The sequence below is a fragment of the Elephantulus edwardii genome, unplaced genomic scaffold (genome assembly GCF_000299155.1).
Source record: "Elephantulus edwardii isolate Elephantulus edwardi_28Jun2011 unplaced genomic scaffold, EleEdw1.0 scaffold00029, whole genome shotgun sequence".
NCBI lineage: Eukaryota > Metazoa > Chordata > Mammalia > Macroscelidea > Macroscelididae > Elephantulus > Elephantulus edwardii.
In genome coordinates this window covers 13,908,939-13,925,722 of record NW_006399779.1, presented here as the reverse complement: position 1 = coordinate 13,925,722, position 16,784 = coordinate 13,908,939, and the positions used below count along the sequence as shown (strand labels likewise).

The 16,784-nt window shown below is 40.1% G+C and overlaps 1 protein-coding gene across 1 annotated transcript in view; it reads left to right on the top strand.

The window, feature by feature from the left end:
- Window positions 1–15,505, top strand: part of SLC1A2 (solute carrier family 1 (glial high affinity glutamate transporter), member 2) — a 199,300-nt gene extending 183,795 nt beyond the window's left edge. The window contains exons 10-11 of the mRNA XM_006883756.1: window positions 9,180–9,411; window positions 15,348–15,505. Of these exons, the coding sequence (XP_006883818.1) occupies window positions 9,180–9,411; window positions 15,348–15,419 (304 nt within the window). The 3' untranslated portion in view covers window positions 15,420–15,505. The remainder of the gene's footprint in view (window positions 1–9,179; window positions 9,412–15,347) is intronic.
- The last annotated feature ends 1,279 nt before the right edge of the window (window positions 15,506–16,784 follow it).

Below are 16,784 nucleotides of genomic sequence, written 5' to 3'. Positions count from 1 at the left end.
TGGAGTGGACTTGGGGGGAGCGACTGCAGAACAATGAAAGAATTTTTCTTTTACTTTTCAAGGAGAAGAGTGAATTGGGGGCGGGGGGAGAAAAGTACAACAATGAATGATTGGAAACCCTAAGTCTCTGTAAACTTCATTAAAATTAATTTTAAAAATATGTAATACACTAAAAAAAATATTCCAAGCATTTCACATGGGTTTGTTGAGAACTCACAGCAAATTACTGCAAGATCATTACTAATACTTATTATAAATTTTTAATCAAAGAATAATATGTGATAAATATAGTTGTAAATTGCTTACATGTATTATTTTTAATCATAGAAATATTAACAGCAAACTTGCTTTATTAAGTCTGCCTACACTGAATTACAACATTATTAGTTATGGTGTTATTTTTAAAAAAGTCATAGCAACTATCAAGCAGCTTACAGTATATTACTCCCATTTTACAAAACTCGGGCTTATTGAGAAGTACTTTGATTCCATTCTCATTGGTGGTTGCCATCATGGTGGCCTCATACACTAGGGGATTCCTCGTGCCATTGTGTGTTTATAGGCTAATTTTCCTGAAGAGAGTGACAGGCTTTTCTTCCTGGTCTGTCTTGGTAGGGAAGTGCCACTGAAAGCTGTTCAGCAGCACGGTCAGCTTCCATGGACAGGTGGACGTGACCATACCGGAGATCCCTTGAGAAGTCTTGAACTTGAGCCTCATGCCTGGAAGTCGAGAATTCCACAGTAGCACTGCTGCTGCCTCCTTATTCCAGCTTAGTGGTTGATCTGGAATTCAGACTCTGGCGCACTTGAGTGTTTCTTGGGGTAACATGTTCATGAGTACAAACAACACACACCCAGAGGTTTAACCCTCACTTGATGTCTGGTGGTGAAGGAATCCTGTTGGTGTAGTGTTTAAGCTGCTAACTGCAAATCAGCAAACTAAACCCACCAGTTACTCTATGGGAGAAAGACCCACCACGTTGGGAACCTTGGGAGGCATTTATACTCTGTCCTCAAGTGATGTTCTGAGACAAAATCAGTTTGACAGCATTGTGTGTGAGAGTGCAGGTTCTGATAGAGAAGCCCTAGTGGCACAGGAGTTAAAGTGCTCCTCTCCTTTTTTTAAAAAAAAAATTCTTACTGAAGGAGATTGTAATTGCGCAGTTGTGATTGTGGGAAATGTGAAGAACTAATTTTTTTTTGTGGCTACAATCAATAAAACATTATTTATGGACACTGAAATTTGAATTTCCTATAATTTTTAGGTTACACAAAATAGCATTCTTCTTTTGATTCTTTTTTTAAAATCATTCACAAATATGGGGGGGAAGAAAAGTTCTTAGTTCACAAGTTACATCTTTAGTCACTGTCTTGGCTGTTAGGAATATGTGGATAAGTTTCCCTTTTAATTCTATACAGATAGAAGAACTGTAATTTATGTTTGCTTGCTTTAATTTTGTGCCTTAGAGTCAGAGAGAAAGAGGTTCGAAGCAAAAGGTGTGGGAAAATGAAAGTGCCTTCATCTCTTAGTGGTATGTGTTGGTCATTCTCTCTTTGCATCAGAATCCTCTTTTTTAAAAAAGAAAAAAGGTATTAAAATATAGAGTATGTTAAGAATAGAAGAAATGGAATTATGACTCACAGAACAGTTCCACTACTGGGTGTGAAAATCTAGACCAGTAGGAATAATTGTTACGAGCCATAGAGTGAGGTCTGATTCAAGAGAGCCCGTGCACAGCAGAATAAAGCGCTGTTCAGCCAGTGATATCTTTCCAGTCTCTGCCGTACTTAAGCCCATTGTTACAGTCACTTTGTTAATCCGTCTTGTTGAGGGTCCTTCTCCAGGGACCAAACCTTCTGGACAACATACCTAAAGAATATGAGATGAGGCCTCAACTCTTAATTCAAAGGCTGGGACCCACCAGCCACTCTATCTGAGAAAGATGTGGCGTTGCCCTTTCGTAAAGATTCACAGCCTTGGAAACCCTGCTCTGTCCTGTGGGACAGAGTTAGAATTGGTTCAGTGGCAGGGATTACTTTTTAAAAAAATATTTGTGTTCCCACCTCCTGCCCCACTGCCTTTTGGGGCCTCCTGATTTTCTTTCACTCTTTGTGTCTCCAGATTCTCTGGACATTTTCATGAGAAAAGCTATTTCATTGGGGCTATTTCCTTCCTCTATCCAGATCATAGCCATTTTGTGTTAATGTTTGGTTAATTTTTAAAAAAATAAAATTTTTATATTACTAATTCCAATTGGATAATGCAATTAATTATATTTGTCTTATCAAAGCCCTATTGATCAGTGTTTGTTCCCCTCTCCCTATCTTCCTATACCTACTAGACCTTCAAGACTGATTCTGTATGCAAACACTTATTATTATTTTTTAAAAAAAAAATCAATCTATCATGCATATTTTGTTTCATGTCATTAATTATAAATATCAGCACTTCTATTAGTTATTTTGCTAAATGGTCAGTTATCTTTACACAGCTGTTCTTAAATTAGTACCCATTGTTCCCCCCTTCTCTACTTTCCCCTCTCTCCTTCATACATATAAGAAAGCAAGATCCCAGTCCTCCAAGACCTTACAGCTACATGCGGTGACTGATGTGGTCAATCACCACAACAAAGTATGCTATTCAAGAAAGAGAAGTAAGTATAAGACTTGGTAGAGTCACAAAAGGAGAAGTGATTTATGTTGCATTTTCCTTGGCCTAGTAACAGTGGGTAAGGAGTTGTGCTGCCAACCCAAAGGCAGGTGGTTTGAATCCACCAGCTGCTTCACAGGAGAAAGGTGGCCAATCTCCTCCCTGTGATTTACTGCCTCTGAAGTCTCACTAAAAGGTCACTTACGAGTTGGTTCTGACTTGAGGACATGTAATAACAATATTCATAATAATTAGAAACAGTTAACAATGAAGTCTTTTCTGAACAAAGAATTTAGTATAAGACCTCTCATATGACAAGCACTCAGTAAAAATCTTATCATTTTCTCAGTACTCTTAGAGGTAGATATTACTTTTTGCATTTTATAAATAATACCTGCCCTTCAAAATCAAAGAGTTGCACAATTTGGTGGGTGGAGGGAGGAGGTAAAGAAAATGGGAAAGATCCGGTGGGGACCTGCAAAGACAGGGTAATTATGGGCATGGTTCCAATGGTGATTAGTTTTATAAAACATAATGCATGGGAACGATTGCATTAAACACAATGTGAACAAAAAAAATTAGTATGGAACACAATGTATATGAACTTTGTAAGCAAACCAATATAAAATAATTTTTAAAAAATTATTATTATTATTATTATTATTATTAATGGTAATGAAAATTTACAGAGATTTTGGATTTCCATTTCATTGTTGCACTTTTCTCCCTGCCCACCTCTCCCACCCCTCCCCCCCAACTCATTCTTCTCCCTTGAAAAGAGATATTGCTTTTCCTATTTTATAAATGAGAAAGAGAAAGGTTGTAACTTGTGCTGGTAGAGACAGACTTGCACCCCAGGCTTAAATCCAAATTTTATACCCTTAATTTATCTCCATTCTCTTCCTTAACTCCATGTACCTTTAATCCTTGGACACAGAATCATGCCAGCCTCAGGTCTTCAGTCTCACTTGACTTCGTGTTACACTGTGCGCTAAAGATAGCTCGCTAGCATCCTGCATTCTGAGAGATGCCAAGTTAGTTTGTGCCTATTAATAATCATTTTAGTCATATGAAACTGCCAATATTTGAGCTTTTTTATTGTTGTTATTGTTAGGTGCCGTCGAGTTAAGTATGACTCAGTGACACTATGAACAGGATCTGAGCCCTGTCATATCCAGCTTCACGAGCTCCAACACACTTGACCCTATTGCTTACTGCCACTGTGCCAATCCACCTGGTTGAGGGTCTGAGCTTTTTAGACTTAAGGACATGGCCATTTCACCAGGTTTAACTCAGTATAAGGAAACAGATGAATTCTAGGTGACCCTGCTCCCTCCTCTCCGTTCTTCTGTGAGACTTTGGACTTTTGGGGAAAACCCAGAATCTTCATTCCCGAGGATTCAGACTGAGATCAAGAAAAGAGAGCGGCTTCTTAGAAACTGCTTTTCTAACTGGGAGCCAGACATGTATGTGAAATGACTTGGGAACACTCACTTCTCTTTCAATTTTCCTTTCTAATGGTTCACAAAGGATAGCTGTGTCATCTGTGGTGAATCCTTTAAAGATTCTGCTTCTATGCCTTTTCTTACGGTCCTGACACACAATGTCCAGACCCAAGGATTACATCAAGCACTCTAAAATCATTTTCACTAAGTAGTCAGAAAGCTCCTACAGTTTCTTGAGTGATCAGGGCTGCTTGTGAAAGGAAATGAAAGTACTTGCCTGTGGAGAAATTTTCTGTGAAGCAAGGATTCAGGGTTTTACATCCTGCATTTGGCTGTTGGGCTTCCCCAGAGGCAGTCAAACATTCCTCTCGTGGTCTTGGGGTAACCTGCTTCACAGCGTTTTCAGAAAAGCAAACATGTCCAGAGCAGCCATGTTCCGCCTACTAACTGGGCATCCTGGAACCTTTCCCAACATTCTTTATGCCAGAGAAACTTGGCATAGCCATCGAGCTGATACTATAGTTTAGTTCTAAAGTAAAATCTTTCTAGTTAAATCTTTTTCTATCTTCCTTAACTTCCTGCCACCTTAATTTGAAATCTCTCTTCAGGAACTTGCTCTTGGCTCCTGTATAGACTTTTCTTCTGTAATAATGGACTCGTGTGGCCTCAACTCTTCTTCTGTAGTAATGGACTCATGTGGCTTCCACTTTTCTTCTGTGGTAATGGAATAGCATGGCCTCGACTTGTCCTCTGTAGTAATGGACTCGTGTGGCCTAGCCTTGTCCTCTGTAGTAATGGACTCATGTGGCCTCGACTTTTCTTCTCTAGTAATGGACTCCTGTGGCCTTACCTAAGGAAACGGCCTTCACCTCGGCTCCACTTCTCTTCATTTCCACTTTCTAGGGACCTAGCTTCAGCGATCATTTCCTCTTCTCTTTGATTTCTCCTTCTCTTTTGGGTTTAAACATATATGTCTTCCACTTCTTAGAATTCAAACAAAAGAAACAAACAAACAAACAAAAACCCACAAACTTTTCCGTATAAGTCTCTCGCCATTTTCCATTTTCTCTCCTTTCCTTCTCAGTCATGTATAATATAGTGTCTCCATTTCTTCACTTCTCATTTCATTTTCTATCCACTGGTTTCTTTTCCTGCTAGGACAGTGGTGGTCTTCTTATTACCAAAACCAAGAGATGCCCCCTTCCCTACGGTGCCTGACTTCTTATCAGTCATTTCCAGCTGGGACAGCACCACTCCTCTTGAGGCCTGTTTTCACTTATGCGGCACCTCTTCTAGATTTCCTCCATTGTTGCAGGCTCTTCCCCCTCCTTCTTTGGTGTGTTCTTAAATGTTGCTTGCCCTCCTTTATCCTTGGCTAGATTGTTTGTTCTTCACATTCTGTTTACTCCCTGAAGGGGAACTCAGACACCTCTGTGGCATCTCTGGCCACCTCTAGCGCACCATCTGTAGCTCACATGTCTAGCTGGAGATTGGCCATGTTCCTACTTTCTCTCCTTTACTGGATCAAAGGCTTCACAGTTCACATATTGAAACTGAAGGCAGAAACATCTTCACCTGACCACTCACTACCCTCTCCCTTTGATAGTCCAAACGAAAGTGCTGAGAACCAGCACTGTATGTTCCTTCTCTCCTTTTTCCTGCTTAGCTAGTCTTCAAGTCCCGTAATTCTCTCTTAAATCATTCTCACAACCACCTTTCTCTAACGGATACAGACTCTTCCATCCTGAGGGAGATTCTCTAAAGCAGAAAGGAAGGAGAGAACATCCTCAGATGGAGAGCAGCCTCAGCGAGTAAAAGTGCAGCTCCTGTCGCATCCTCCAGCTTCAGCCAGGCTCTCATGTGGCCGTCCCCAAGAGACCGGAACCTCCTCGATCCAGGGAAGCTTCATTGATACCATGAGGCAGACTGTGCTCTAATGAGAAAGAGATTTGATAATATCAGTAAGAATTCATTTTAGGTCTTAAAGGATCTTACTTTGCCTGGGACTTAGAGTGCTTGTGTATTGTTAAAATTGCAGGCTAGCCAGTCTAGACTGAGAATGTCCTAGTGACTCCCCACCTGAAGTTCTCTCTCCTTCTCCTTATCTTCTCCTTCTTTCCCTTCTGCTTTTCTGGACTCCCAGCATTCTTCTTCAATATCTAGAACCGTGACCAAAAGAATTAGTCACATTTCTAAATTAGAGGGTGTACTCACTATTAAGAGCTTAGTTGGTTTTTGTGTTTTTCAAGGAGACAGTTGTCAGCCATCTTTTAAAAAAATCCAAATTTGGGTTATAACATTTGGGAAACATTTTGTTAAGAACACTTCCTTACTCCAGAGATACTCTGAGAGAGTTTCCTTTGGGGTGAGGGTCGCTATAAAGGCTCAGGATACAGTGTTGTGTTTCTGAGGCTCCTAATGATGGTGCAGAATGGTTCATGAGAAAACCATGGCTGGGTTCTTTCTCCAGCACCTGTGCCTGTGAGTGCATGTGGAGGGAAGAGAAACTAAGTGCAATGAGCAAAACGAAACAAAAAAACCCCTTTTGACTCATTGCCATCAAGTCAGAATCGACTCATAGCAGTGGATTTTGTGGCTGCAAATTGACAAAAGATTGCCCATCTTTCTCCTGTGAAACAACTGGTAGGTTCGAATAGCCATGAGGTGCTACCTTTGAATTAGTGGCGCTGCTCTATACTGACGCGGCTACCAGGCCTCCCCGCAATGAGGAGAGACCGCATACTCTCCACTTTTGAGTCAGAGCTGAATCAGAGCTGACCCTCTCTTCAGTTTCCAGTGCTGTAAATCACTGTGGAGGAGATTGCCCATGTTTGTCCTTGAGGGTGACTCATGGATTCGAACCGCCAGAGAGGCACCACCTTTGGGTTTGCAGCACAACTCCCAATGGACTAGGCCACCAGAGAGAAGTCTGAGTTGGTCTAATTTTGATCTTTACAAAAGATAAATGTTTTTTAAAAATGTTATATTCTGGAATAATTCTGTCTTAGCTATTTCATGCTCTTACTGGCATTTTCAGGAAGCAGCTCTTTGGTGGTTCGAATATCCCAGGAGCTCTATGAGAGAAAGATGGACATTTTCTTTTTGTGCCATTTACACCCCGTGAAAACCCACTGGAGGGGCAGCTGTGAGTTGGTTCCAACTCAATGGCAATGAGTTGGAGTTTTGAGGACTCTATAATAGAAATACTCCAAATGAGTGACTTTAAACGTTGCCACAAATGACGGCAAATGTGTTTCTAAGCATGGTTATCAATTTAAAAAGTGTGTGGCAATGTGTTAACAAACAAAAATTTATTCTTTCACAGCTTAAGAGGTTGACGTCTGGATTCAGGATGCCAGTTCTCTGTGTGCTGTGTTGGGGTGAAGATCCTTGATTCCTATTGGTAGCCGTAGGACCCAGTGTTTCTCGAATATCCACATGCGTCTTAGAATCAATCTTTCCCTTGAGCTGAGGAGTTTCTCAAGGACCCGGGGATCCAGACCCAAAGCTCATGCTTCTCTCATGGTTCTTCTTTCTTGATCATAGTGAGGTCGCTCCTCTCTGCTTATGTCTCTCCTGTAGGATAAAGGGACCTGAGAAAGGGCATGATGTGAATACTCAAGTAAAGTTGGTAACTTGAGTAAGGCTCGAACTTGAGTCCTGCTCACTGGTAAGGGTTCTGGCTCAATTTACAGCTCACCATACTCCTGCCTTCTTATAATATGCTATTGTTATTGTTTCTGTGACATTAGTTGGAACTAGCTCATAGCTGACCCTCCAGCAGCTTTTCAGAGGCTGTAAATTTCACAGGCAGAGATTTCCTTTCTCCCAAAGAGCTGCTGGTGGATTCTAACCACTTGCCTGTGAGTTGGTAGCACAGCTCCTTATCCACTAGGCAACCAGAGTGCTCTCATTATTATATAGAGGCTAGGTTTTACAATAGCTATCACAAGTCAAAAAATGTATAGCACCATGGAAGTCTGCTATCAGGGACCTTCCCAAAGTACTGAAGAGCAATAATGCCAGCTTAAGGACTAAGGTGTGCCTGATTTAAGCCATGGTCTTTTCAGGCACCTTCTATATGCATCTGAGAGCTGGACAATGAATACAAATGACAGAAGAATGATCAATGCCTTTGCTTTGCAGTACTATAGAAGAGTGCTGAGTGTCTAATGGACTGCCAAAAGAACAAACAGATCTATCTTGGATAAAGTACAGCCACAGTGTTCCTTAAAGACTAGAATAGTGAAACTTCATTTCACAATTGGGGCATGTTATTAGGAGAGGTTATTCCTTGGAAAAGGACATCATACTTGGGAAGGTGGCATGCCAGTGAAGGAGAGGAGGGCCTCCAACGAAATGAGTTGACACGGTGGCTGCATCAATGGGACCCGGTATATCAGAGACAGTAAGGATGGCACAGGACAGGACAACATTCACGTCTGTTGTTCATAGAGTCTTTATAAGTCCTGCTTGATTCAATGGCAGTTAACAACAACAACATCACCTAATGACAGATCATTACATTAGATCATAAAATGAGGGACAACATTATACTGAGACTTATGTCCTAGCCAAATTTACATAAGTTTTTGTAAGACACAATTCAATCCATGGCGAAGTCCTTAGTCTTTCCAGTAGAACAAACAAGCAGAGATAGTTTGGAGTCTTAAAGTAGCAATAATGTAAGTCAGGAGAAGTTGTTAGGTGCCGCTGAGAATAATTGGAGCCTGGGCATTAGATTGGAGGTGTGGACACATTGATTCCTTCACTTTCTTTTCTATCTTCTTCTTCCTTCTGCTTTTTCATTTTATTTTGTTAATACCATTTATTGAGTGCTCATCACTTTCAGACTTTATACTGAGAATTTGTACACGATCTCATTTTTTCACAAGTCCCTGAGAAAAGAATGATTATTATCTCCTCTTGACATACAAATAAATCAAGGCCCATAAAGATAGATAACTTTCTTTGGGGCAGGAGAAGACAAAAGCCAGAACTAAGACTCTGGTTCTAGACCTTGACCTCTCCACCGTGATGTCATACTGCTTGCTCATGAAACGTGTTCTGTTCTTTGTCTCTAGGGACAGAATGAGAACCTCAGTCAATGTCGTGGGCGACTCCTTCGGGGCTGGAATTGTCTATCACCTCTCCAAGTCTGAGCTGGACTCCATTGACTCCCACCATCAAATGCACGAAGACATTGAAATGACCAAGACTCAATCCGTTTATGATGACATGAAGAACCATAGGGAGAGCAACTCTAATCAGTGTGTGTATGCCGCACACAACTCTGTCATAGTAGATGAGTGCAAGGTACCATTCCCCTTCTTGGATATTGAGACTTGTATATAGTAGAGCATGCGCAGTTCCTTACAAAACCAACACAAAAGCCCTGCATGTATTATTGTCACATTTATTTTTCTACAGAATCATGTAGCTGAAGCTTCTGTGAGTCTAACTCTGTGTCTAATGTGGTGGGAAATCAGCTGGTCTAACAGTGACAGAGCCAATCAAGTGCTCGTTTTGTCCATGCGATGCAAAACAACAATTTTTAGTTTCTCATTCACCCACTTAACTAATTTGATTGGGTTTCTTGAGTCATTTTCCCCCCAAAATCTATGGTTGCTAGAGCTTTACAGACTTTCAGAGATTTTCTTTTTCATGAGAAACACGAACAGAAATCCCCAGCATGGTTTCATTTAGAATGTGTATGCCATCCTCCTTGCTGTAGATCATGTATTGGTTCAAAATGTGCCCACATAACTTCACACAACATATTTCTCTTAATTTCATTGGTTTTCCTTTTTTAATAAGGAGTGAATTTTGAACCGTTAGCCACTTTGCTCCAGGAATGGAGAAGCAATTTCAAGTAAAAGATGTGTATCCTTCATGACATTTATTTAAAAAAAAAACAATGTTGGAGGGATGCAAACAGTTAACATATGTGGGTGCTGAGTGGAGCTTCAGGTCTACTCACAGGTCTACTCTCGGAAGAAAGACCTGGTGATCTACTTCCCAAAAACCAGCTTTGGAAACCCTATGAAGTACAGTTCTACTCTGATATATGTACAATCACCATGAGTTAGAATTAACTTGTTGACAACTGGTTTTTGCATTTTACACACTGCCTGGAAGAGTCACCTTTCCTGCAGTCAGATGTTCTGGACTCTCCTCCAGACTATTGGGTGCTAAAGTATAAGCTTGATGGGCTCTGTCTAGCCTTCTCTGTTAACTAACCAGACATTATCAAAGACAGAGTGTCATGACCAGAGTGAAGCAAACTTGGAGAAACCTAGCAAGTGAACAAAGAGACTTCCCTGGGGGTTGTTTGTTAAAATGGTTCTAGACAGCAGCCACGGACAATCTAAACCCAACACAAGTATCTGGTATCGCTTGACTTCCTACCATCATTCAAGGGCTGATTTCTTCCTGAGTTATTTCTCAGTCATTACAGAGAAACACCCTGGCTCCTGCCAGTCAGATAATTAGGGTGAACACAGAATCAAACATCTTTTTCAGACTGAACAATAGGTCCAGAATTTTAGTGGCACATCTAGTCTTTGGCTCATCCCATTTATATCAGTTAAATACATGAGCAAACTATGACTCAAACTAAAACTAGGAGGAAATCCACCCATCTAGAGACAATTAAATTAGCAAATTGAACTTGAGTAAAAGTGATTCCAATTGTCAGACATTCAGATGTGCTTAATGGGCACACGCTATTCTTCTGAAAAATTGGTGTTTCCCACATCTGAATGAATGTGTTGCATTATGTCCCATCAGAATGTCAGTTTGGGATGGTGAAGATATTGCTTAAGGTTGAAGATGTATAATGTAAAGGCCAACATTCCCATGGAATGGTTTCATGCTTTATTATATTTAGTCAGTACTTTATGTGTGCCTTGTAGGGTTTAGTTGAGAGTCCCATCTCATTGCTGTGAGTTCTTGTGTTTTGACATTTAATAAGCTATTCTCTGCAGACACCTGAATTAGGCACTGGAGGTTAATAACATGAATGTCCAAGTTTGCAGTAGGGCTATGACTTGAATACAGATTTCTACTATGTAAAGAAAATAAAAGTAATAAGGAACAAAATGGTATTTTCACAAATATATAGCTTTAGATATATGTGGAACTCTCTTGGCCTAGTGGTAAAGAGTTGTGGTCCCAACCACAAAGGCAGGTAATTCGAATCCGCCAGTTGCTCTCAGGGAGAAAGATAGATAGTCTCCTCCCATGTGATTTATAGGTCAGTTATGAGTCGGTTCCAACTCAATACCACAGAACAACAACAATCGTGTGTTTATATACATTTATTGAAGTTCTGTATAAGAATACTCTCAGCATTTCATTGCCTGCAGAGTAACTTATCTAGGACTTCTGAAAGGGCTTTTGTATTGGATACCTTCTCTCTTCAACATAAAAAAAAAACGAAGATTTTCACCACTGAACTGATTGGCAGCATCATGATAGTTGGTGAAGAGATTATTAACAGCTTCAGTTTATTTGGCTCTACAATCAACACTCTTGGTACCAAGAGCTAGGAAATGAAAAGACAAATTGCATCGGGGAAAGTCTGCTGTCAGAGACCTCTCCAAAGTACTGAAGAGCAATGTTGTCTATCTGGACATCACACTAAGGTGTGCCTGATACAGGCTGTGGTTTTTGCAGTTACTTGCTATGCATGAGAAAGCTGGACAGTGACTAGGGATGATAAAAGAAGAATTGATGCCTTTGAGCTGTGGTGCTGGAGAAGAGTATTGAATACACTATGGACTTCTAGGAGAAAAAAACAAGTTCATCCTGGAGAGAATGAATCCAGGCTACTCCTTAGAGACAAGGATTCTGAAGCTTTGTCTAACATATTTGGACATTTTGCAAGGCGGGACGAGTCCTTGGAGAGGGACATCATGCTAGGGAGGGTGGAAGGACAGTGCAGGAGAAGAAGACCCTCGATAAGGTGGATTGATTCAGTGACTGGAGTAATGGGGGGTAGTGTGTCAGAGATAATAAGATTGGCACAGGATAGAGCAGAGTTTAGGGCTGTTGTACATAGGGTTGCTATGAGTCACAGGTGACTCAACGGCACATAACAGCAACAACAACCTTCTTTCTTAAAAATAAAAAATATGGGCATATTTTTCTATTTTTTTTCTTAAAGAATATCAAGCATCTGAAGAGGTTTTCTTAGATATTTATTTTAATTATAATAATTCCTTGGAAGTAAGCCTGAAGAAGCCATGATAGCACAATGGTCAAAGGGCTTGACTGCTAATTAAAAATTCCATGGTTTGAATCCAGCCATCCCATGGTAGAAAGATGTAACAGTCGGTGTCAGTAAAGAGTTATAGTTTGGGAGCTCTCATGGCCTAGTGGCAAGAAGTTGCACTGCAACCCGAGAGGCGTGTGGTTCAAAACCACTAGATGCTCTGCTGGAGAAGGAGGGACAATCTCCTCCTGTAACAGTCAGATCCAATTTGACGGTACACACACACACACACACACACACACACACACATAAATAAATAAAATAAAAAAGAGTTACAGTTTGGAAGTCCGACAGGGCAGAGCTACTGTCTCGAAGGTACCTAACAACCACTGTGTCCCAGAGAGTTGCCATGAGATCGAATCAACTTGGCAGCAATGTATTAGAGTTAAGCTCCTGAAAAGAGTTTCTCCTCAGCTTTCACTGCTGTGTCCTAGCACCTAAGACAGTGCCTGGAATGTAGTGGTTGCTCAATAAATATTTGTTGAGTATCTTTTCGTTTTTTAAGCCCAGGATTTGTTTCAGATAAACGTTTTGCTGAAAGTTCCTAGAGATCGTGGTTCAGTCTATTTCATTTGCAACCCAACAAACTATCTACAAATTCTTTGGTGAATTGGAATTTAGATGAAGGTAAGAAGTTGTGCTGCAATCCTGAAGACATGTGGTTCAAATCTACTAGCTGCTCCATGGGAGAAAGATGGGCGGTCTCCTCTTGTGTAATTAATTGTCTCTGAAAACCCACTGAAGGACCAGTTATAGGTTGGCTGCAACTTGACAATATACAGACAACAATCAAATGTTCAGGTTGATCAAGTCATGAAGATGACAAAAATGACCTTATTGGTTTAATAACCATTTTAGTGGTTTGACTTTTGTTGAGACACAATTGGGTTTGGATTCAGTTCATAGAAGATTAATTAATCGTTTTTAGATGGGCCAATTTTACTCTATTTGGATGAACTAACTTCGTTATCAATACTGAGTTAGAAAGGAAGCACTCAGAGCTATGCAGGTGAATTAATTCTCTCTCCCAGAATAGCGAGATCACAATTACTTATTCTTTGAAAGTCCTTCTCTCAAATTTTCAATTGCACTGCTTCTTATTTTTCCAAAACAGAGAAGAGAGAAATCAGAGAAGAAATCTTACAACATCCCTGCTCCTTCTTGCTTGCCCATTACCCCAGCACTTGGGGCAGGGAAGAATGAGGTAGATTGGGTAGGGGAGACACAGCTTCATTTCACTCATCCAGAAAAGGAAGTGCCAAGAAAGCGCCCTAGGTACATTTGAAACTCAAGTTTCAGTTCTTCAAAAAAAGACAAGGAAGAAAGGAAGCTCCCCTATGTGCCACCTGGTTCTTCCAAGGGAGCCATATTGTGATTTATAATTTTGGACGGCTATTGATCTGATTCACAACTGAAAGCCAAATAGATAAATTCAAGGCCATAGTGAAAAGCCACTTTCTCCAGACAGCTTGTCCCTGGCAGTTTTTCTCAACAGTTCACTGAAAGGGAAACAATTTTGCTGCAGCTCTGGTCAAAATTGTAACTACTTCAAGCACTGTTAATGGTATGCTGGCCCTCTAGTTTCAAAATCTTGCCAGGTGATCATAGGAGCTGTTCTAGCTTAATTAGAAATAACTGCATGTGATGCCATCATTGCTTCTTGCATAGTCTGTCTGAAAAGTTTTGGGGGGCTGTCGGGGGCTGGCGGAATGAGTGGCTTTTCTTTTCATTTGCTTGGTTTGTGAAGGGCACTTGGTTTTCTGTTCCTAGCATGTTGTGTGTGCTCATAATGCATGCATTTCACTTCCACATGGGTAAGAAGAAGGTCAAATGTCTTTCAAACATTGCTGCATTTGTCATGTCTCCATATCCTAATGCTTCCATAAATCCAGTCTCTCCATTATGTGGAATATCAGTCGTGGGTTTAAGTTTTCACATGACGTTGAGGACAAACAGACGGAAGGTAAGCTAGGATAACTAATTAGAGGCAGAAGGGAAATATCCCAGTCTGTGTAATGGTTCAGTTTGCTTTGCACCAGGGAAATCTGAAATAGACAGTCTAGTGGTATATGATTATTAAATACCTGCATTTATAGAACTGTTAAAATACTGATAATATGCCTACATTTATATAAAACGTGGCTGACCCTAGACTCTTAATCCTCTTCCCATTGGGGGAAAAGAAATCTTAAAATCTAGGACAGCTTATTTGGTAGAGCCACGCGATTGTGATTTCTGGTTTCTTTTAATTGGGTGTGTGTAAAACCCACCTGGCCTCATTGCAGCTGAACTTTTACCATGCATGAGTATAACTAGCTTTCTAGTTCTGAATTTGTTTCTTTCTCTGTGGTTGTATGGAGTAGCACATGGATACTGTTCCCTAAGGACTGTGTTATTCTGGAATGGGTCTATGAGTAGTTAATCACTTTGTGGCATAGGACATTATGTATTGGACTGCCAACCGAAAGGTCTGCAATTCAAATCCAATCGTCTCTTTGTGAGAGAAAGATAAGTCTCTTCCTGTAAACCTTTACAGTCTCAGAAGCCCAATGAGTCAGCATGAGTACAAATCAACTCAAGGCAATGAGTATAATCCTAAAAAATAGTAGAAGTCAGACTCAAGATGCCAAGTATCTGTAATCTTTCAATACTACCAAGGCAAATAGATACATTTTTTTATTGGTTTGCATGTAGTCATTCATATACATTGTATAAATCAAAATTAATTGATTATATAAAATAATATGTATATGAATGATTGTGTAAGACACAATGTACATGAATGTGTACATTTTAATGCTCAAAACAGATGTTGAAAACCAAGAGAGGCTCAAAACCAATCTGAGAAGACCAACATTGAAAACAGCGTTTAAGTCACCCAGCATAGCCCTGCTTATGGTGCTCCTCCACATAATCCATGGGTTTTTGGTTTGATTTTGTTGTCTGTAAGCTGGATGTTAATGGCCATTATTTTCAGGTAACTCTGGCAGCCAACGGGAAGTCAGCTGACAGCAGTGTTGACGAAGAGCCCTGGAAACGTGAAAAATAAGAATATGACCCTCAGCAAATCTTGACTAAACTCCCCAGTGTATCGTATGGTAAAAAGATGATATAAAGATTAAGCAAAATTTCTTTTGAAAAAGAAAAAAAAATAAAAAGCCACATATATTTCTATGTTTACTTAATCTGTTAGCTGAGGCTTAGAGGAGCTGTTGTGAGTCACTGATGAGAGGCACAGTGCTGTGTCTTTGCCAAATAATGCTTCATAACCATCTAATTTTCTCACTTGTATTATTGTTTGAATGGACACGGCTGGAGGAGTCAGTTTGAATCGAAGACGCGTTCTTGCCAGCTTCCCCTTTCTCTCAAGATGCAGAAATGTGAATGTTCTTTCCTCAGAGGATATGGCTGAAGCAGTGTGGTACACTCCAGGGACTCAGGATAATGAGCAAACACAGTGTGTTATTCCTTAAAGTATTCTCCATGTCTCACCTTGTTACGCACAAATGGTTCTGTTAGAAGCCTCTCAAAATAACTGCCCTTCAGTAGCTTGTAGAAGTTGGCACGTGTATTGATTAAAAGCAAGCACCTATCTTAGGGAGTTCCGACAATTTCTCTTCTGTATCTTCTTTAAGCTAAATGTTTCAGAGTTGTGGTGTGAGCCACAGTCACACAGGCCGTTGATTATGGCACTCACTGCATCTCTGCCCTACCCCACGGAGCCGATGTGAATAGTTACTGAAAGTTCTAAGTGTGTTTATAATTAGTGATATGTGTGATAATGTATTAGAGAGTAATTTACATATGGCCACTGTATATATTAAAATAAAGAAGCACAGTCAATATAAATGTTAATAAGATTCATATATACTAATTTATTTATATTTTATTTTCATTTACCTGGCATATTGAAATCAACTGAGATGATCTGATTCCCATTTCACTTTCTTGTTTTGCCCATGGATTCTTGTTTGGGTTTCTAACAATAGAGACATTTTTAAGCCTAAATGAGTTGATCATATTTTTACCAACCTAAATTAGGGTCACATTCCTCGTATATGGAGGACAGAGATGTTGGCTGTGCATCTTTTAATATCATTTATTAGAAAAAAACCCAAACTATTATTGGCCTAATATGTGGAAAGCTTTTTGTTATAAATATATCAAAGTATATAAAATTAGTTATAGGGCGTGATTGGAAGCAGAGCCAGTTCCCACCCCTCCCCCCCCAACCCCAGTTCCCTCTGTAAAGTAAACGAGAAAGAAACATGTGGAAAATCCTATAAAAGTGGCATTCTTAAGATAAAGTCTAGACAGCCTTAAATTATAAAGTAGAATAATTCTACACAATATAGGAAATGTCTTCAAAGTTGTGGAAGTTTGAAGAAATAAACCATGTATAATTGGAGAAGCC